This window comes from Asterias amurensis, chromosome 1 (assembly GCF_032118995.1).
Source record: "Asterias amurensis chromosome 1, ASM3211899v1".
Lineage (NCBI taxonomy): Eukaryota > Metazoa > Echinodermata > Asteroidea > Forcipulatida > Asteriidae > Asterias > Asterias amurensis.
This window is the reverse complement of record NC_092648.1, coordinates 13,043,122-13,063,563: the sequence shown is the minus strand read 5'-3', so window position 1 is coordinate 13,063,563 and position 20,442 is coordinate 13,043,122. Positions and strand designations below refer to the sequence as shown.

The 20,442-nt window shown below is 37.9% G+C and overlaps 2 protein-coding genes across 4 annotated transcripts in view; both read left to right on the top strand.

Annotated features, from left to right (window-relative positions):
• The first annotated feature begins 15 nt into the window (after positions 1 to 15).
• Positions 16 to 7,032, top strand: LOC139946119 (malate dehydrogenase, cytoplasmic-like). The gene is made up of 8 exons (XM_071943736.1): positions 16 to 150; positions 1,562 to 1,654; positions 2,271 to 2,367; positions 2,902 to 3,077; positions 3,490 to 3,612; positions 4,573 to 4,746; positions 5,399 to 5,512; positions 6,314 to 7,032. Exons 1-8 carry the CDS (start codon positions 148 to 150, stop codon positions 6,521 to 6,523), a joined length of 990 nt encoding a protein of 329 aa, XP_071799837.1. The 5' UTR covers positions 16 to 147; the 3' UTR covers positions 6,524 to 7,032.
• A 2,749-nt stretch (positions 7,033 to 9,781) lies between these two features.
• LOC139946104 (UTP--glucose-1-phosphate uridylyltransferase-like) overlaps positions 9,782 to 20,442 on the top strand; it is a 30,989-nt gene continuing 20,328 nt past the window's right edge. The window contains exon 1 of one of the 3 annotated variants that reach the window (XM_071943725.1): positions 9,782 to 9,861. Coding sequence is in view for 2 of the 3 variants with exons in the window: in XM_071943709.1 (XP_071799810.1) it covers positions 15,880 to 15,960 (81 nt within the window). In the remaining variant the exon portion in view is untranslated. Of the gene's footprint in view, positions 9,862 to 14,288; positions 14,617 to 15,847; positions 15,961 to 20,442 lie in introns of those variants that run through there. The other 2 variants (XM_071943718.1, XM_071943709.1) reach the window with 2 other exon arrangements.

The window sequence follows — 20,442 nt, the reverse complement described above, 5'->3', positions numbered from 1 at the left end:
AGTGTTGAACTTTGACCTCACATGATAAAAATCGTACGTGTGATATGTGCAACGGAGTGGAAAATTTGCCGGTACCATTCTTCTCAGATCATCAGGGAGGACTCTTGGAATCTTCAACTGCAGAATCTTCAGTATAAATAACGAAACATGGTTGGTATTTATACATTTATTTAATAAAAATAGAAAGTATGAACTATTTGTTTTGTTTGTCTAAGTATCGCACCGAGTTCAAGTGAAAGCTGAAAACGACAAACAAAAAACAAAGCAGCCGCCTCATCCCATGAACTTCAAAAATAATGCCGAATGTCGTTAGTGTAGTCATGCAGTTGATTGAAGAGACAAGTCGACCTTTAAAAAAATACATTTTGATTGTTGAAATTGCTCTGGAAACATTATGATATTTTCCATTTCAGCAATTGAAGTATAATATATAAATAAAAATAAGAAGTGAAAGACCTCAAAACTAAAAACTTCTTTACTTTGAAATGAAATAATAAAAAAATAAAAAAATTCAGTTCAAATCAAAATTCCAGATTTAAAAAAACCTGCTGGCACCCTGACCTTGACCACACATGGCGACCCCTATGCTATGGTTGATTGTGTATGTACAAACTATTTGATACAGATGCAGTATTTATTTTTTACAAAATAAGGAAAAGTTTCCGTATGGCGCCACCACTTTTTCATTCGAAATGAAATAATATAGTATCTAATTTACCTCAATGAGATATCTCTTTTATTTTTAGTAAAAATGAGTGAAAAAGTGGTGGCGCCATACGGAAAGTTATCCCAAAATAATAACAGTTTGAATATTCTAATTCATGTTCAACATTTCAACAGATCATATTCGTAGAAACAACCATCGCAATTTTGTTGTATATTTACAACAAAGCAATAAGGATAATTTATGTATTTTGCTCCATGCTTTAATGCAGTTAAAGCCAGTGGACACTATTGGTAAATGTCAAAGACCAGTCTTCTCACTTGATGTACCTCAACATATGCATAAAATAACAAACATGTGAAAATTTGAGCTCGATTGGTCATCGTAGTTGCGAGATAAATATGACCCTTGTCACACGAAGTTGTGTCACTTAGATGGTTGATTTCGAGACCTCAAATTCTAAACTTGAGGTCTCGAAATCAAATTTGTGGAAAATAACTTCTTTCTCGAAAACCACTCCACTTCAAAGGGAGCAGTTTCTCACAATGTTTTATACCATCAACCTCTCCCCATTACTTGCTACCAAGTAAGGTTTTATGCTAATAATTATTTGGAGTAATTACCAATAGTGTCCACTGCCTTTAAGGAGGTTGAGTTTGATTGCCAAAGTTCCATGTCAAGTCGATCAAAAGAAAATTAAACAATAGTAAATTTGAAGAAAAATATGGAAATAAGAATAAAGTAAAGCTGACGGACTAGTGAAAGGGCAAGCTAACTGAACCCTGTTGGCTAGTCACAGGTAAAAACTAAAAATGTTATTGCTATTTATCCTTCAGATACAATCCTTGCCTAAGTTAACCTCCTGCTCACATACATTGCTCTTTTTTCTTTTCTCAGGCTCTTCGTGTGTGTGTTACTGGTGCTGCTGGTCAGATCGCCTATTCCCTGCTGTACTCCATCGCCAAAGGGGATGTGTTCGGAGCTGACCAGGTACAGCATTTTAGGTCTAATATCGAAATGCCTACATAAGGCTGACCACCTTGCTACTAATAAATGCATTAATAAGCCCTGGTCTGATAATTCTCAGAAGCATTAAATGCAATTGCCTCAATGTCCCTGGTCATGGATGGTCTTGGTGCTCCATTACAAATCTATCTTTTCCTCATTGAAGTGCCCTTTATAAAGGAGAAATTGCCTTAAGTGCCCTCTGAATAGTAAGGCATCAGGCCTGCATGTACATTAAAGCAACGCCTCTATGGGCCTTTTCACACCAGGGAACTTTTTTCATAACCAACTGCAGTACATGCTACAGGACCCACTTTGGTAGCACATGAATAGTTTTTCAAACGAGGTCTTACGTCTCAAGAAAAATTATGTGAACATTCAAATGTGAGTGGTGGCCTCTTCTTGGAGATTGCCTGGAACTGGATGCCTGTACATTGCCTTGTGTGTTATGACCCTAAGACTGATACAGTATTTCTACTCTTGTTTTTGACACTATTGATTTTTAATAGTGGAATCAGTTGCATATAAGTTGACCTTGGACTGGGGACTGCAAGTCACACTATGCTTTTAAGGATAATTGAATGTATTTTTTATTCCTTAGCAACTGGAGCTTTTGCTGTTGGATATCCCTCCAATGATGGCAGTGGTTGAGGGCGTGAAGATGGAGCTCAGTGATTGCTCTCTTCCACTTCTCAAAGGTAAGACAAAGTATTGAAGTCAGCCTTTAAGATTTTGAAATGAAAGTGCCTTTTGCAAAATGAAAATATCTTTACCCTCTTGAAGATGGAATTCCAGGCCTTGAAAGTGCTGGGCCTGAAAAGTGCTGAAACTGATGTCATTAAATCTGGCCTGTAGTCCAGTGGATCTGTTGACTTCTGTGTTGAATTCAATCAGGCCCAAAGACAACTGGCACTGGGTCCTTATGGAAGCCAGATTCCCGCTGGGAGCAACCTCAAAGTAACCGATTGTTTTTATACCTGGGCCCTATTTCAAAGCCCTATTTCCTGGGCCCTTTTTCAAAGCTGCTTAAGCACAACGAAGTAGCACAGAACAAATTAAGCTTGCAAGATGTGTAACTGGTATCCTGCTCATAATATGCTTAGCATAAGCTTGTTAAGCAATATTTTCTGCTTCAGGAGCTTTATGAAATTGGGCTGTGTGCAGTTTGTTGTTGCATTTCCCATGGTTCGATAAGTGTATTATAAAAAACAAACATGTTGCCTCTTTGACAGATGTTGTAGCAACTGCTGACTACAAGGAAGCTTTCCTAAATGCTGATGTGGCCATCTTGGTCGGTGCCATGCCAAGGAGGCAGGGGATGGAACGCAAAGACCTTCTGAAAGCCAATGCCAAGATCTTTGAGGGTCAGGGCAAGGCTATTAACGACTATGCTAAGAAAACCATCAAGGTATTGCACTCGCCACCATTTGTCAAATTTGACCTATTACCCCTAAATTGGCCCACTAAATTTAGGTTTTTTTTATTCTTGGTGTAAGTAATTTGGTAACCAGGTGACAAGATGGTAACAAGGTACTGGCAAGGAATTAATATGTTTCTGTTAAAAAAAGTTGTAGTGCTGAAGAGAACCAGTATTTTAGGCTTGTCTCATTGCCGATCCTTTATCAAATTGACATTTTTAAAATTTAATTCTGTACACCTCATGCCTGCCATCAGTGCAAATAAGTTCAAATGCTGCTTGTTCTGAAGTGCATGTTCTACAGTCTTTTGCTATTCGTTTAAAGATGGGTGGCAAAATGTGGAAGTTTCCCCATTATCATTCCTGTAAGACCAAAATAATGACTCTTCATTTCTTCATTCAGGTCCTTGTTGTAGGCAACCCAGCCAACACTAACTGTCTGATCACCAAGACATGTGCACCATCAATCCCCGCCGCCAACTTCTCCTGCCTCACTCGCCTGGACCAAAACAGGGCTCAATATCAGGTAAGTTAGTTTACATGTTGCACAGGAGATGATGTTTAGTATGGTTTAGAGGGGTGTTTGGTTAGCCCTTTAGAGACTATGACCCCTTTCAAAACCACAGCTTCAGCTTTGGAATCGGCTTCAGGATCCAACCTCTCGTCTGAAGCCCTGAGCATGTACACAAAAGCACGCGCAATTGTCAAAACAACCACCTATAATGGCAGGAAATGGCTCGTACCAAAATGCCCATAGTAGCGGAAAAGTTGGGAAGGAAGTGCATTTTGCTCTACTAGTAAGGATGATAGTGGATGATATCCATACTTATACCCTTACAGACTGTTAAGTGGGTAACCCCGTTTCAGCCCCAGGAGTACTAGGCAACGAGCCCCTTTGGGCAGTTGGTTTGGTTTGATAAAAAATCAGTTAGAAGTGTAGCCCTCACCATGACGTGGCTGTCTGGCCTTGTGATGTGAGGTGATCTCTCAAAAGAATTCTTTTTTAAATGGCTGGAAGATTTGCGAAAGTAGTTTAGGGTATCATCGTAAGAACATGTGTGGGAAAAGTGGATGGAAAGAAAGATAACATAAGTTTATAAACCCTTACCCTCACAAATCCTACAACATCCCTCTTTGCCAAAATCAAGGATTCAGAAGCACTTGGGGCTTTTTGCTTAAATAACAAATTTCTTATCACTGAGTTGGGCATTCCAATCTTATCTAAGTCCAAAATTTTTAGTGTTGTGACACGGAAGATGACAATTTTTGAGGACTTGGGTCACCTGTAGGCAAGTGGGCATAGGGAGTTAGGGTTAATCTGCAATTACCGAAACTTTGGCTTTTTGCTGTTGGTAACTTTGTTCAATCGTCTGGATTACTGTTTTAATGCCCTTTTCTATTGAAGAACATTGAACCGAAAACATTGCTTGTCTATTCGCCATGTCCATATGACAATTTAAACCTTTGTCGCTTTTTTCCCCTGAAGGTGGCCAACAGGGTTGGTGTTCCCTGCGACAAGGTGCGCAATGTCATCATCTGGGGTAACCACTCCGCTACGCAGTTCCCTGATGTCAGCCAAGCTGTAGTGGTCACCAACGAGCGAACACCAGTCTACGCTGCCGTTAAGGATGATGCCTGGCTCAAGGGAGACTTCATCTCTGTAAGTTCTAAGGAGCACAGATTACTTACCTTGAAAATTATTATGTTTACGCTCGTTCTAAACAACAATTAAAATCAATTTAGTGATACACATTTTGTTGGAAAGTGAACCACTGTAGTTGTTACTTATTTTGTTTACACCAATTCTTAATGTTCAACAAATAAAATCAATTTAGCGATACACAATATGTTGGAAGGTGAACCACTTTAGTTGTCACAGCAGAGATGATAATGGAATATAAGTCTTCATTTCAACTATCATCCCTGCAACTTTAATGATGGACTTTTGGGATGCTAGGTGGCAGCAGACTTACCAAATCGATAGATTTGTTCGCAAATACTTACCTTGTGGACATTAGGCGTGTTATGAGGTGCATGCTGGTCTAGCAAGCGTTCAAGTTTTTTATCTCTAGGTAGCTAGACCAGCATGCACCTCATTCAACAGTTAGCGCTTGCGCAATGGGTATTTGCGAAAAGGTCTTGTTCGAAAGTCTCCCATTGAGTTAAAATGCCTTCTTTTTTAAAACTTTGCTACATGTTCTTCCCAAGTTGCTGACAAAATGTTTTCATTGACCAACGCATTTCTTTTTGTTTGCTGAAGAAAAACTGCTGAAAACTGTTGCTATCATTATGTTGTTTGTTCATTTAAACAGACCATACAAACTCGTGGTGCTGCTGTGATTGCTGCCAGGAAGCTGTCCAGTGCAATGTCCGCAGCCAAGGCCATCGGAGATCACATGCGCGATTGGTGGTTCGGCACCCAGCCGGTGAGTTCAATGGGTTCAACCAGAGGAGTGTGTGGACGCCCCGTTTTAAATTTCTACACCCTACTTTATCGCTTGTTTATTTGTCCAAGCAATGGACACCTTACATTATGACATCACAAGCTCAATGCATCTCTTTCCCATTGATGTATGATCTTCTCATGCCTCCCCCCAGCATAACTTTCTTTTTGGTTATAATCCTCTGGGGTGGGTTTTTACGGTAATTACCAATTTTTTCCCCGATTGAATTGGCCACTGTTTAATCACTGGCCACTGATCAAAACAATTATTGGGTACAACTTTGAAAACGCACTCCTGAGTTATTGCTAAATAAGCAAATAAATGGCGGTGTTGAACAAGGCCTTTGATAATTGATAGTTGTTGGCTATTATGTAAGATTCAAGCTCAACAGTAAAACCAACAGTTGATATGTGTAGTTTGTGACTACTGGGTTCACTTGCTTTTGTTATGCACATGTTTTTGCTTTGGTCCCATAAGATTAAGGCAATGACTCCCTTCTTTTTGGATAGAAATTTCAAGACACATGGAACAATAATAAGTCCAATGTTTTTTATTTGTTTTTACATTGTAGGATTTGAAACTTGATTAGTCTGCATTGTGTTGAACTAATTAGCGTTTTGAGGAATGGTGGGCACTATAGGAGTGCACTGTTTGGTTTGGGTGGCAAACCACGTAGTGTCATTGTACACTGTGTCCACCATATCTTAAAATGGCCTATAACATGGTATGAAAAAACATGTATCGCCGTCCCTTTTATCATTGCACGATATTTGCCCATTACAGGATGAGTGGGTTTCAATGGGTGTATTCAGCGACGGCTCATACGGAATCCCAGAAGGTCTCATCTACAGCTACCCAGTCAAGATCAGCGGCAAAGAGTGGTCCATCGTCCAGGGGATGGAGATCAGCGACTTTGCCCGGGAGAAAATGGACGCCACGGCTAAGGAGCTGATGGAGGAGAAAGAGGCTGCGTTGTCTTTCCTCGGCCAATGACTCCAACAATCACAACTGTGAAGAAAACACTGCGTACTACTTGTTTAATTCCCTATCCCTTCCCCCTCCCCCCTTCTCAGATGATTTGGAAATTGCGGTCTGCCTCCACATAACTATTTCTAAGCTGGAAAGAGCTAGATATATTTTCATTCTTCGATTGCAGAAACAACTCTTTCCTTCTGAAATTAGAAAAAAAAGAAAAAAAAGAAGATTTCTCACTCTCATTTGTGGGGGCATCCTGCACTTTGATTGTAAATTCGAGCATAGATTACTTGTGTACTAAAGAAACATTTTGAATGATAAAATGATTGACAGTTTATAATCTAAAAGCATGATATTCTTCCTACTGTAGTCTGACTACCGATTTAGCTCAAATATAGCTGAACATAAATTGGCAATCACCATGATATAAACAAAGATTTAGTGGAAGATAAAGATAGTACTTTTTAGAGATAGGACTTGTTGATTCTGCTTGAAGTGGTGTTAGGTCAACTCTTGAGAGAAAATGGTTATTGCTTTTCATGGCCAGGCATTCAATCCAATTCAAAGTAGCATTAAGTTTCATGAAGAAGACACTGAAGAAGTGTTTGATAATGCAGTTTAAAAAATCAGGGGTATGTTAAGAAGCAGCCTGTATACAGAACAACAAGAACTAACAACAAAAACCCGGCGCAACAAAGTTAACCAACCAAACTAAACTGAAGCTGGGAATTACGTAGTTCAGATACCTGCACAAAGAAAATCACTTCCCTCACAATCTGTGTGATGAGTGTAAACTATTGACATTACAAAAAATCTTAATATTTCCGTTCCGATGAAGGTGCTGGTATGCTTGTCTTCATAATATCAATTGATGTGTATTTTAATGTATAATATCAAATTACCTGGTTTATATTTTGCATAGTTTGAGAACTGTGAATGAATGAGTGAGTTTGAATTCTCCATTTAGGATTGAAGGGTGAAAACACTTTCACCTAAAAATCATTCTTCAATGCCTGCTTCAAACCGGGAAATAATAGATCATGGAGAATGCTTGGTCACATCAATAGCTGTGCACGTTCAGTGTATGCACAACCATTTTGGCAAATATGAGGAAACTACAAATAAATATGTTTTATTTATCCACACCTTCAATCAACACTTGTTTTGGCAAATTCAGCTTTCCCATGCAGACATGGCCAAGAAATGAGCTCTGCGTTCTCTGTGTTTGATTTCTAAGGCTCAAGACTTAGTGCCAAAAGTATTATAATGTTCAAATCATCCTAAAGTCAACCTCCCCCACCCCTCCTATGTGTTTTCTTACAGTTGTGAACACCATTTGCAGCTTCCTTCCCCACATATCAATGTTTTTTTCTTTTTCTCTTTTGGGTTATGTCAGTAATGGTGAACATTTAACTCATCATAATGTCAAGACTGTGAAATTCGATACAACTCAAAAGAAGAAAAGAAAAAACTGATTTTTATTTTTTCTATTTCCTTTGAGGAAAAACTCATGAAAATGTCTCTGATTATTTTAATCGTCTGAGCAATAATATCCTTTATTAACATAGTTCAGAAGTGACTTTTGGTTCCATGGTTGAGATATTAACATTCAAAGAATTATTTTAGTTTTGATTGATGACCATTTGATGTGTACTCTGCAAAGATTGACTGAATGATTTGTTAGCTCAGTGACAAATTGATTGGCTGAATATTTTATTGCTAGGTGGTAGATTTTCAAAGTACCTGTTATCTGTTGTGTGCTCAAACTCGACAAGTCATGCTATGTATGACTATATCACTGCCGGTGTACCTCATCCAAGATGGGTTTGATGACTATATCTTGACAATGCATCAACTGGGCCATCATATTATCTCTTTAATCATCGTCAAGCTCTTTCAACATCAAGGGAAAGAATTATTGCACACACAACTCTCCATGATTCTGCAGGAAGTTCATTGAAAATAAACCAATCTGTCCATGTTCTGACGATCAGATTTGACGATCTCCCTTATTATGGAAATTGTTTCCATTTTATGTTGAATGTAATTCTAAATATCTATCTGATTGTTGTAAAAAGTCTCCCAGATTGCAAGGTACTACGCTAGCTCTATGGTACTACATTCTTGTAACGGCCTAACCCTAACCCTCACCCATTCTTGTAAGGGCAATGCCTTTTGGTGAAGGGCACTCAACAAGGCAATTGACATTTGTACTGGAACATTTCATGGGGCACCAAGGAGGCATGGAGGCAGTTAGCAATGTAATTGTTCAATTTTCATACAAAATAATTCAAGTACATAATTACATTGAAACATTGAGTTTTATATTTAACTTTTATTTAGAAGTTTTATTTAATTTGTTAAGGTCCTTGTCGTCGTATCTCAAGGCATTGAAAAAAAACCGATGTAACAATTTAGAGAGCAAAACAAAAACAAAACACTTCCTTAAGAGATGTAATCAATATATTTGTGAATTAATTTGTTTATAAAACTTAACTATGTCAATTGTGTGCAGTGAAAGATGTCAATAAAAGTAATACAATTACTTTAGAAGAATTTCATGGTTTTTGGTGTATTATTTATGTGTTTATGTAATTGCTTGTTCAAATTTTGAATTACTTCAAACAATATTTACAAGTCGCTTGAAGTAGTGAAATGATGTGATTTGGGGAACTTAAAATCTACTCTTTTCTGCGAAAATAATTTATTGAAAATTTCCACAGGGGAGTGGTTTTGGGGATGGGGGATTCCCCATCTTACTAGGTTTCCCTTGTTTAAAAAGTTTGTTTCTAGTTTGAAAAACACAATGTTTCATGTACCAGCGGTTTGATAACCTGACAGTACAATGGCATTGACTATTTCAATTTCATTATGAACACAATTACCTTAAAAAGGAAGCAATGTAGTGAGATATATGAACATTCTCTAATTTTGAAACAATTAAGTGGAAAAAAGGTATGATTTAATTGTTATTTAACATGGCCTTTCCTCATAAATTTTATTAGAAAAGGCCATGTTAAATAACAATTAATCGTGTTCTATAGAAAAAAATGCTTTAAAATAACCGAATGCATTAGTAAAAATAAAATAATACATATTTGGGACTGAATTTAATTATAACCGTACCAGTATATTTTGGTTTGCCGCATTATTGTTGTCTTTTGGCAAAAGTGACGTAATCATAATTTTTGGACGAGCACAATATGTATGGTACCTAGTATTCATTGGTAATTTTAAACGACAGAATAATCAACGAAGTAATGGTACCATACTAAACAACATCAAAGGCGGGGGTTGTCGAGTCGTGAACGTGTCAAAATATTGTTCCGAATCTACACTGTTTGCAACAACAAATAGTAAGTTAAATTTTAATTACTGTACTAATTCTAAGCCCTAAGATTAAAACTGCTTAGTTTGCACTTCAGTTGTTTCAGCGACTACAGCTACTAACTAGTTTAAATGCATGTATCGCAAATGGGCAGTGCAGTGTAGGATTAGACTGTGTAGTGAAAGTGTGATCTCTCGCCGCACGTACACCACCGCAATGAATGGCAGGTTAATAAACATTGGAAAAAAAGAAAAGATAAAAAAAATACAAATGATGTTATTATTCCTTTAGAAAGTGTCCGTATCCTGCCACCTCGTTTTCATTCTTTATGAAATAAATTGTTATCTTATTTTTTCAAATGATATTTATTGTATTTCTTTAGTTTTATTTTTTTATTTGTAAAAACATGAGTTGAATCATCATCATTGTTCATGGTTTAAAATAAAAAAGTGGTGTCAGAATAGTGGAAGTTTTTCCTAATATGTATTCTGAATCTGTATTATATAGTTGTCAAAGCATGCTTATAAAGGAGACATCGCACCAAGTTTTTGTAGAGTTTAGACACTTGAGGAAAACCCATCATGCCATGCAGTCAGGTAGGGACTGAAAATTCCAATCGACATGCAAAGTTCCGATCCAAGAACCAAACCTAGGTCTACAGAGGTGAAAGGCAGGGACAGAATACACTGAGCTGAGCCAACCATCAGAAGTCTTAGTTGCGAAAGCGTAACCCTCCTCCAGAGGGCGAAGCCGGAGGGTTACTAGGTATAGATACGAGGTATTACGAGTGGTAAAAATTGAGCAAATCTGTTGTCTAGCTGTCGAAATTGTACATGTTGGATCAAATTCCTGTTTTGCGGTCGAGCATACCTCGTAACCCTCCTGCTTCAACGTCGGGTTACGTTATCGCAACTACAGAAGCCCTAGCAAAATTCTAGTATATGAGAAAACACATCGGGTTTTCTGACAATAAATTCTCATTTTTCGTGCATCAAAACGAAGCTCAAATTCCATGAAGCTGTGCTCCTACACAGTAGGCCCCTACATGTACTAACCGCAGACCATGCTGCCGATGTTCTTCACGTGCAGACAAGCGGCAACAATGCTGTCATGTAGTATGGCCAGTGATAATATATTGCAATTTCGAGGAATAACTTTGTTCCTGCATGCCCAGACACGTCAAGTCTTTGGTCAATGCGCTTGTAACTGACTTTGTATGCTATCGCATAGGCCCTTCTCAATATTTCACCAATAGAGGGCGTTTACGCTAGCAATTTTTCATTGCTCTGAAATGCCCTCCAGCATTAAATGTTTCTGACATTTATTTTAGAACAAAGACTACAAGTCTTTAAATTGGAAAACATAGTGGCCATTTGTGTGTCACAATGTTTGGTCTGTGTTTCTCTGCATTTTCCGCTACATTCGCGATCACAAAATTCGTGCGAGTGATAGCCCAGTTGGTACACAATTATTTTCCCTGTCACTTGTTCATCATCACAGTGTCTCAGCCCTCCTATCAGGTTCCCGTTTCTAATACTTCCTGGTGAAGAGAATCATTTATGGTAAAAGTGCCTTACTCAAGGACATGAGCTGGGACATGACAAGACAATATGATAATTAGCCATGATAATTGTACAATTGTGCAAACAAAAATGTGTGTTCATGCTTTACTAGGGCCTATACATTTTTCTCCCAAGAAATTCTAAATGTTACTTAGATAGACCGTATTGGCCATCTGAGAGGAAAAGCGGTGACGAAACAATTGAAATGCACAGATTTGTACGCGCGGCGCACAGTATTGGCCAGTGAACAACCTCCTTTTGACCTGTAGGTGAGGGCGCCCTACTGAAATGACGACATTTGCATTAAGGTCTCTTGTTGCATACCACACTAAATGAACTCCCCATGTTGCAACCAACTCCTTCTAAATGCTACATTTTCAAAAATACCCAACAATTATTTAAAGCCTCTCAGCCTTTTGAAAACCAATCAAACTTATTTTCGGGCAATTAAAATTGTTGGCAGGCTGTTGGGAATTTTGCTCAGTAGCCTAGAAAAAACCCACCTCTCCCCCAAATTGGTTTTATTTTTTCCAAACCTATTTGCTGTCAGTTTCCATGAGGGAATTATCCACTTCCCAAGCCAAATTGGACAAATTTTAAAGCCTAATTTTATCCAGTCTCCTCAAAAGATGAAGCATAGAACTCCTAGGTTCAGATTGTTATTTTACCCCAAAAACATTATTAATCATAGGATTTTAAAAAAACTGGTAATTATTCTGGTGCATAGACTTTGGTCTAAATTTGAGTGTGGCGCACCCAGATAAACTCCAAAGAATCTAAATGCTGCCCTCTAAAGTTGAGTTGAGATTAGTGAAAGATCCAGGGTGTGTAGGTTTGAATGTTGACATGCCAGGCAAGTGATTCATTGTTATAGCTGTGTAAGACATGTGATAAACCTGATAGGGTTATTTAAATCATACACACTTTGAAGGAGTGATGATAATGTGACAGTTTTGTAAAAAAAACACAGAATTCCTTAGTCCTCCAAAAGGTCAGAGAAGCTTCCATCAATGATGAAATAGTAACATGCCTCTGAGATAAAACAGGGCTCTAACCATGCATTTAAGCTAGCGTATTGGGCGGATACAAGTGAATTGTGGGCTTAAATACTGATACTAAAAAAAATGTTTTTACCTTAGCTCAATTTTTTTTTTTTAATCTCACATATAACCAATTAATATGCCCCTGATTTCACAGTAGGGCTTTTAAAACTTAACATAAACACCTATTGAACATTCCGAGGACCTTGTTCAAATTCAGAATGCTGAGAAAAATTTCTCTTGAAAAACCCTCTGGAGAACCCCTGCTCATTAGAAAATCCTGAATAACTACGGAAATAAGTGATTGGCATCAACGTATATAAATAAACCCAATGATTGATCATCATAATCATAATCTATGCATTAAGCCAAGAAAGTTTTACCAAGGAAATTGCTCTCTCCTAGGCATACTACTAGACACATCTTCTCATTTTCATGCCAGACATGTCTCCAAGGCAACTGCCAATAATAACAAACCCTATGTCTGCAACTCTGCATATATGGAGGAATACTGTATATTTTCAAGTCTCACTAGTGCTGGATTTACACAAAACATTTTCAGAAGAAGCCCTTAACTTTTGTAGTGACCGGCCAGAGGGACCAGCCAGCTTGTGTATTTTACTAGTCTTGTCAGTTTTTTTCCCAAGTCCATGCTATGTTAAATATGTGTAGGGATGCTTTTTAACTTGGAGCTAGCCAGCCAGAATACTCAGGAGTGAAGTTTGATTAGATACTCAGGTGTTTATTAAGCTGGCATTTGGTCAGCGGACCAGTGTTAAGGGAGAGCTCTGCTGGAATATAAACTGTGGCTCCCTATAAATAATTAAAAAATGATTCAGACATTGAGTTAATGTATTTTTAAAAAGGGCTGTGTCAAAACACACCCAGCTTTTTGTATCCAGAACACACTTTCAGACCTAAAAAGGACTTTCTTTATGGAAGAACTGTCTTCTTATAGCTTGTTAACAATGTTACAATAAAATTTGAATTGTAAAAATTAAGCCATAATAATTTTAACCCGTTACCGCCTGAAAGAATTTGACTTGCTGTAAAGTTTCCAAAGCGACCAAGGTTATGCTAGCCCAAGAAATTTCCCTGAAGTCAGTAATCAGTATTCTCATTAGACTTCTCTCATGTCTTCTGTCAATTACAGCATGTGTCACATTTCACACTGTATGATAATACAGTCTGGACATGCAGCCAAATTTGTACACATGTTTCCTTGATGGCAAGACTACCGTAATGATTCGTTGTCTGGAGCCCCACTGATGGAGCACGCAATCACTCTCCTAGATTGTAGATTCCTTTAGGCATTTTATAGTACATTCTATCATAGAGGTCCTTGCTCTATGATTAGAAAGTCTTGGAATGTAAATTTGCGATTGTGTTTCGATCGTCTTTTTTGTTGTTCTTGAATTAAGATGAATACCAGTAGATTCAGAGGTAGCTTTTGGCTATTTTTACAAAAACTGGCTACTTGTAAGCTTGCTTCTTCTGCATGGATTGTAACTTGTATTGTAGAAGATAACGCAGCACTTTGATTGGGGAGACACTAGTATTACTAGTCCCATTGGGCTTTAAAATCATGATAAAAGTTACTCCCAAAAGCCAAAATTTACTTTACACCAGGGCAATGTACACTCACTGTACTTAAGAGTTCTTGTGTACACATTTACTTACCCTGGAAACAGGTGTGATTACTGCCTTGTAATTGTTATGACTGTATGTATTGGGATTATGCAGAGTGATACTACAGTACACAGTACAGGCAGCATGTACAGTGGAGAGACTAGTGCATGATCGCTTCTTACAGTGCTCATTGGGCTTAATAATAATCCACTGCCAACTTCCTCCCACTGCATGCTTGCTGTTCAGTGAAGACTTTCGAGGAGAGACACTTGTGTGATGATGTGGCGCTGTCAGTGCTGATGTGTCCACGTGTAGTACGTGTGTGTTTTGCCTGCTCTGACACTCGCCTCGCTATACAACAAGCTGTCAACCTAAGCTGCACTGCATTGTGTTGAAACTGAGGAGTTTTTGTCTCTAGATGTGAAACAATTGAATGATTCTTATTGATTCATACACGTTGCATTTATGCATTGTTTGTGAAGTGAACAGTATTAAAACTCTGCTGAATACAAAATGCCTGTGATGAATGGATCAGATACTCATCCCTACCTGGTAAGTACTGAGTTACTGTACACCACCGTTGGCAAATGTTTTCATTTTTTTTTCAGTGAGTTAAATACCAATTAAAACTTTGTTGTATGTGTTCACAGCATACCATCACTGAGAAAATGATGTAATTTCATAGGCATGTAATGGTTTGTACTTGTTTCATCATTCAAAACTTAACTGGGTGGTTTATTTGAGTTGTTGTGTGGTTGTGCTGGTAGGAAGGTTGGTTAAATCTGGTTTTTGACTCATACACCGATGTGTGTTAGCACTTTATACTCGGTACTTTCCCGAGTCCCATGAAAAAATGTCACAGGGATATTACTCGGGTGGGATTCGAACCCACGACCCTTGCAATTCTAGAGCATGGTTAAATATTGTAATTCTGCAACATGATGTATTTAAGTAACATTTAACCAGTACTAAATTCATAACATTTAACCAGTACTAAATTCATAATTTGTCTCTTGTTTCAATGTTGGCTTCACTTGGATTATTGGTGTGTTCAAAACTGTAACTAATACCTGTGCATAAACCACAGCTTTCAGTGTACGTGTACATCTCCACGATTGAATCATGAGGGAAAGAAATTGAACTATTGTGAATTTCTGAAGAGGAACTACCCGTAAAAAAGTAGAGTAATGTAGAGTTGAATGAACTATTGGTGAACCGTCCTTGGTTGACCAGTCTGATTCCAATTCAAGCAATGTGAGACTTTTAGAATGATAGGTGGCAGCAGAAAAAATTCCAATATACTTCACGGACTGTTGCCCCGGTCTTGGCCTTATTTATGTGTGTTTACCATTATTGCTCTAGATGCAAAATGAAAATGACCTTGCCCCAAGCACAAGACTGTTGGACTTGTCCTTCATTTGATACTTGCCCTGATGCATTAAAATCACTGGCCTTAGGTCTGTGGTCCTGTGTAATACAAGCCTTCTATTATAAACATAACATAACAATTAAAATTTACGAGGCGCCATTCCGTAAAGATCATAATGCTCTAGAAAGCATAATAGTAACATGGAAAAAGGTGAGTCCCAAGACTTTTTATGAAGTAATTTTCAACAACAGAGACGGGAAGTACGGTCTTGATGATGGTGCCAGCACTATTTTTGAAAAGATGTATGTTACTGTTCGTAACCCTGATAAAAGTTACTGGCAGACACGTGATTAGCGGGAATGGCCATCAGAGGTTTGTGAATCAACCTTTATTTATTGCAAGAAGTGGCAGACAGGTTGGTTGTAATCAACAAGGGTTGGGTAAAAATGCCGGTGTTTCACTTCGACAATGGCTGCTGCAAGCAGGAAAAAGAAGAGGAAAATGCTTCAACCAATGGCGATACAAATGTAAAGTACTGTTTAATTTTTGCAGTTGACTTTTTGAGATTTTCACAGGCCTTTTCACGCATTTCTATTTTCTTTTGAATGGATGTGCCGAGTTGTCTCTCCTGAAGTGGCTTTACTTGTTTTTCCATTGATAAGGAAAAATCACATTTGTCTTTGTAATTCCATTTGAATACAATGCCAGATTTGTTATGTTTTGTTTGTTTTGCTGGTTTTGATTTGAATTAATTGTAAAAGGCAGTTAGGATTCATTTTTTCTGAGTACCAAATAACATCCCAAAAGTTACAAAAAACTAGCATCAACAGGTCCAACAGACTCTGGAGTAGAACATGGCAGGAAATAGGAGCCAGCTCAATTTCAATCTGAAAAGCTCACTGATTATAAAGTTCTTAAAGTTCTTACCAGAACCAGTACCAATCCTCAGGAGAAATTTTTCCGTCTGAACAAAATTCTGTAAAGATATGATTTGAAAACCACAAAAATCACTATTACTGGAAATGTTGTCCAAGCATTGGAAATGGCATCACAAAACACTAGTGCTTACAATGCATGTATGTTTACTGCCACAATGTGCAGTTGACATTATATTAAAAAACATTGACAATATAACATCTTTTTTTTTTTCAACTTGACCACCTCATTTTCTTTTCTGGCTGAATGTTGTGCTTAAAAACTTAAATGATACTTTCCCCAATGGTTTTCTTTTCAGAAGATTCTGAAAAGCAAAACTGTTATATCGCAATTTTAAACCCTGATAAAACCCCAAAAGGCCCCAAACTTCTTGTCCTGTAAGTTTTCCCGACAGTTCTTGAAAATTGGTCAAGGATTATTTGCAACTGATTTTTTAGCAGCATGCTTTTGTTTTTTTACTTTGTTGTTTTACTGTGTGAAATATTATATGCAAGAAAATCAGAGGCATGGCATGAATTCTCCCCTCCCCCCCTAAATTTCACTTGTCAATGCCCCTGAGACCCACTCATGATCAAGCTGTGTTTATTTTAGGGGTGTAACCACAGTGAAATTCTCAGCTTGAAGTGCAGTCTCTCTCAATGTCTCTCTTCTCAGTGCAAAAAAAAAACCCTTGAAAATTCCATAGTCAAACTCAGGTATTCATGGGGGGCAGTGCAGTGTGCCCCACCTGGGAAATACTCTTCCTGTTTACTGCTCAGATCAAATCAGGGAGTATTGCGTAGCTTAAAGACACTGGACACTATTGGTAATTATCAAAGACCAGTCTTCTCATTTGATGTAACTCAACATATATGCACAAAATAACAAATTTGTGAAAATTTGAGCTCAATTGGTCGTCGAAGTTGCAAGTTAATAATGAAAGAAAAGAACAATCTTGTCACACGAAGTTGTGTGCTTTCAGATGCAAGTTGATTTCGAAACCTCATCTATTTCTGAGGTCTCGAAATCAAACTCGTGGAAAATTACTTCTTTCTCGAAAACTACCTTACTGCAGAGGGAGCCGTTTCTCACAATGTTTTATACTATCAACCTCTCCCCATTACTTTGTTGCCAAGTAAGGTTTTATGCTAATAAATATTTTGAGTAATTAGCAATAGTGTCCACTGCCTTTAAAGGTTCTGTATAAATGTTTGTTTTTTTGGATGTCAAATGTTTCAATCCTGTTATACACATGTAAATGTAGAATACAATGAAACTAACCTATGAAAATTTCGTTTCAAAGGGTTGTGGCGTTTTTGAGATATCGGTGAAAAACCCTGAGCGAATTTCCTCGCAGGAAGAAATGATCCCTGAAGAAATACACGGTCTCTTATAAATTCAAATTTTGGGGGTCTAAACTTTTCAATAATCGTGCGCAGCTCTTCGAAGTTAAATGTCTCTCAAAATGCATAATCCAAAGCTGCTGTACTTCTTACCATGTAAGTTTTGATTACCATTCATTTTCAGAGTCATTACCAAACACATACAGACCCTTTAAGATATTGGTAAAAGTATTGACTAGATTGAAAGGAATCTTGATAAAAATAGTGCCATAAAAAGTAAAAACCTACGTTATTTGGATTGTCATTGAGTTTTTCAGGGGTTGAATTTATATATATATATATATTTTTTTCCACTGTAGTATAAATTCCATCTTGGTAAATTCCATGATTGACTTAAAAAAAAAAGACTTTTTTATCAAGTGTGAATTTATTGATGCAGGGTTGTGGCCATTTGATAAAAGCCCTCCCCTTTGACTCGGGCCTTTATCACACGACCATGACCCTGCCATGGCCTCCGTTGCCCCTGGTCTTTGCCTTGGTAATTTTCTAATGGAAGTGCCCTTTGCAAAATGAAAATGGCCTTGCCCTTCCAGAGATGAATATCCAGGACCTGAAGTAGTGTGTGTTAAAGACAGTGGACACTAGTATTGGTAATTGTCAAAGATCTGGGCCCAATTTCATGGCTCTGCTTACCGCCAAATTCTGCGCTTACGATCGCGATTCCCCGCTTACGTGCAAGCGCCGAATTTCTGCGCTAGTCTTGTAAGCGTAGATTGCCTAGTAATGTGAAGTACGCACACGCAGAAGCCAAAATTCGCCGCTAACCCGTGAAATACGCTTGTTGTAAGCACAGAATTCCGTGCTTCCGCAAGCGCCGATTCTGTGCTTAAGGTAAGCAGAGCCATGAAATTGGGCCCAGTCTTCTCACTTGGTGTATCTCATCATGTACATAAAATAACAAACCTGCGAAAATTTGAGCTCAATCGGTCATCGAAGTTGCGAGATAATAATGAAAGAAAAAAACACCCTTGTCACACATAGTTGTGTGCGTTTAGATGGTTGATTTCGAGACCTCAAGTTCTAAATCTGACAGCCATGTTATTTGCAGGTGCTTTCTCCAGAATGAAGCCTAAGTAATATAAACTCATCTGTAGACAGCTAGGCACACACCTTCTTCTTAATCTTAGGACTTCTTTTTATTCTATGAACTTATCATTAAAAGTATTGCACAGCTGTTTTAATTGCTCATTTAAAATATGTACTGGAGTTTGTACTAATAACATGTGTAGGCTCAAACTTTGCAAAAGTTTCTGTACATAACCATCCTGAAGTCGGTGGAGACAATTGGATTTCCTGCAGTCGCCGGCTGCTGCAGTCTCAGCTGCTAAGGGAGACTTTACTGGATGAGCAAAGACACTTCTGTTTATATGCCTATAGACTTTAGTATCTTTAATCCACCTGTTATCCTGTCTCTAGACAAGTTATTAAACTGCTTTGAAAACCAATAAACAAGTGTGTTTCTCAGTGCTCCACCCAATATACAGTCCTTGTTTATTTGATATATTTTAAACCTTGGGCCAAATAAATAGAAATACCAGTTGATTGTCCCCGCCTGCATCCTCTTTTTTGTGTGTGTTAAATCCATCTTTTCAAAAAGACTGGCCATAGGAGCTTTGCCATGATTGGGCACTTTTAAACCAATTGCTTTATAGAATTTGAATTGCCTCTAGCGTAACAGGGCAATCTCGGTAGTCTAGCTGGTAAGACACTGCTCTAGATTTGCAAGGGTCATGGGTTTGAATCCCACCCAAGTAAATATCACAAGCCTTGTGATATTTTTTCACAGGACTCGGGAAAGTACTGAGTATTTAAACAGTGCTAACACACATCAGTGTATGGGTAAAAAATTTAAATTAAAAAAATCATTTATTGCCACCCTTCGCTTGAAGCTCTCTGAAACCATTTCAACTCCTTAGGATTATGCAGCACCGGCAACTAAATGGTCGCAGAGGTGCAATTCCTACACTCGCAGGTAACCATTTACTCCTGGGTGAGGAGAAGCAACAATACCTCATGTGCCATGATTTGGATTCAAACCAACACTCGGATGACTTTTGGATTCCCGTGCACTTGACTCCCCTCGCTCGATACTCAAATTTCCATCATGTATAGTACATACATGTCAACATACTTGAGGCAATTAACTGGTTTATTTGTATGTATGTAAATTTATGTATGTTATGTAAACGTTCCAAAATGTTCAAAATGGGGAAGGATTCATACTGTAGACAGACAGACAGACAGACAGACTGCTTTGCACACTGATAAATATAAAAACACATTTTTTTTAGGAGGGAATACATGCGTAAGGGAATTTACCTGGTAATATTTTATTTAATTCTTTATTTTTTTATTTTTGGTTGGGGATTGCATTCTAGGGAGTTTGCCTGGTTATATTTTATTTGTTTCCTTATTTTGTTATTTCTTGTTGAGGAATACTTACTAGGGAATTTGCCTGGTAGTATTTTTTTCTTCTTTTTTTTGGGGGGGGGGGATTGCATTCTAGGGAGTATGCCTGGTTGGCCTAATATTATATTTTTCTTTATTTTGTTATTTTTGGTTGAGAAATGCATTCTCAAGGGAGTTTGTCTGGTATTAAAGTCAGTAGGATTGTCAAGTGGACATCCTGCAGAGAGTCTGCCCAGATTTATGTACCCTGGGCTCGATTTCACAAAGCACAATGAATCATCT

Coding starts and splice junctions, on each gene's coding strand:
- LOC139946119 (XM_071943736.1), top strand. Junction 3,078..3,489: donor ATGCTAAGAAAACCATCAAG/GTATTGCACTCG, acceptor TTCTTCATTCAG/GTCCTTGTTGTAGGCAACCC. Junction 5,513..6,313: donor GGTGGTTCGGCACCCAGCCG/GTGAGTTCAATG, acceptor TGCCCATTACAG/GATGAGTGGGTTTCAATGGG.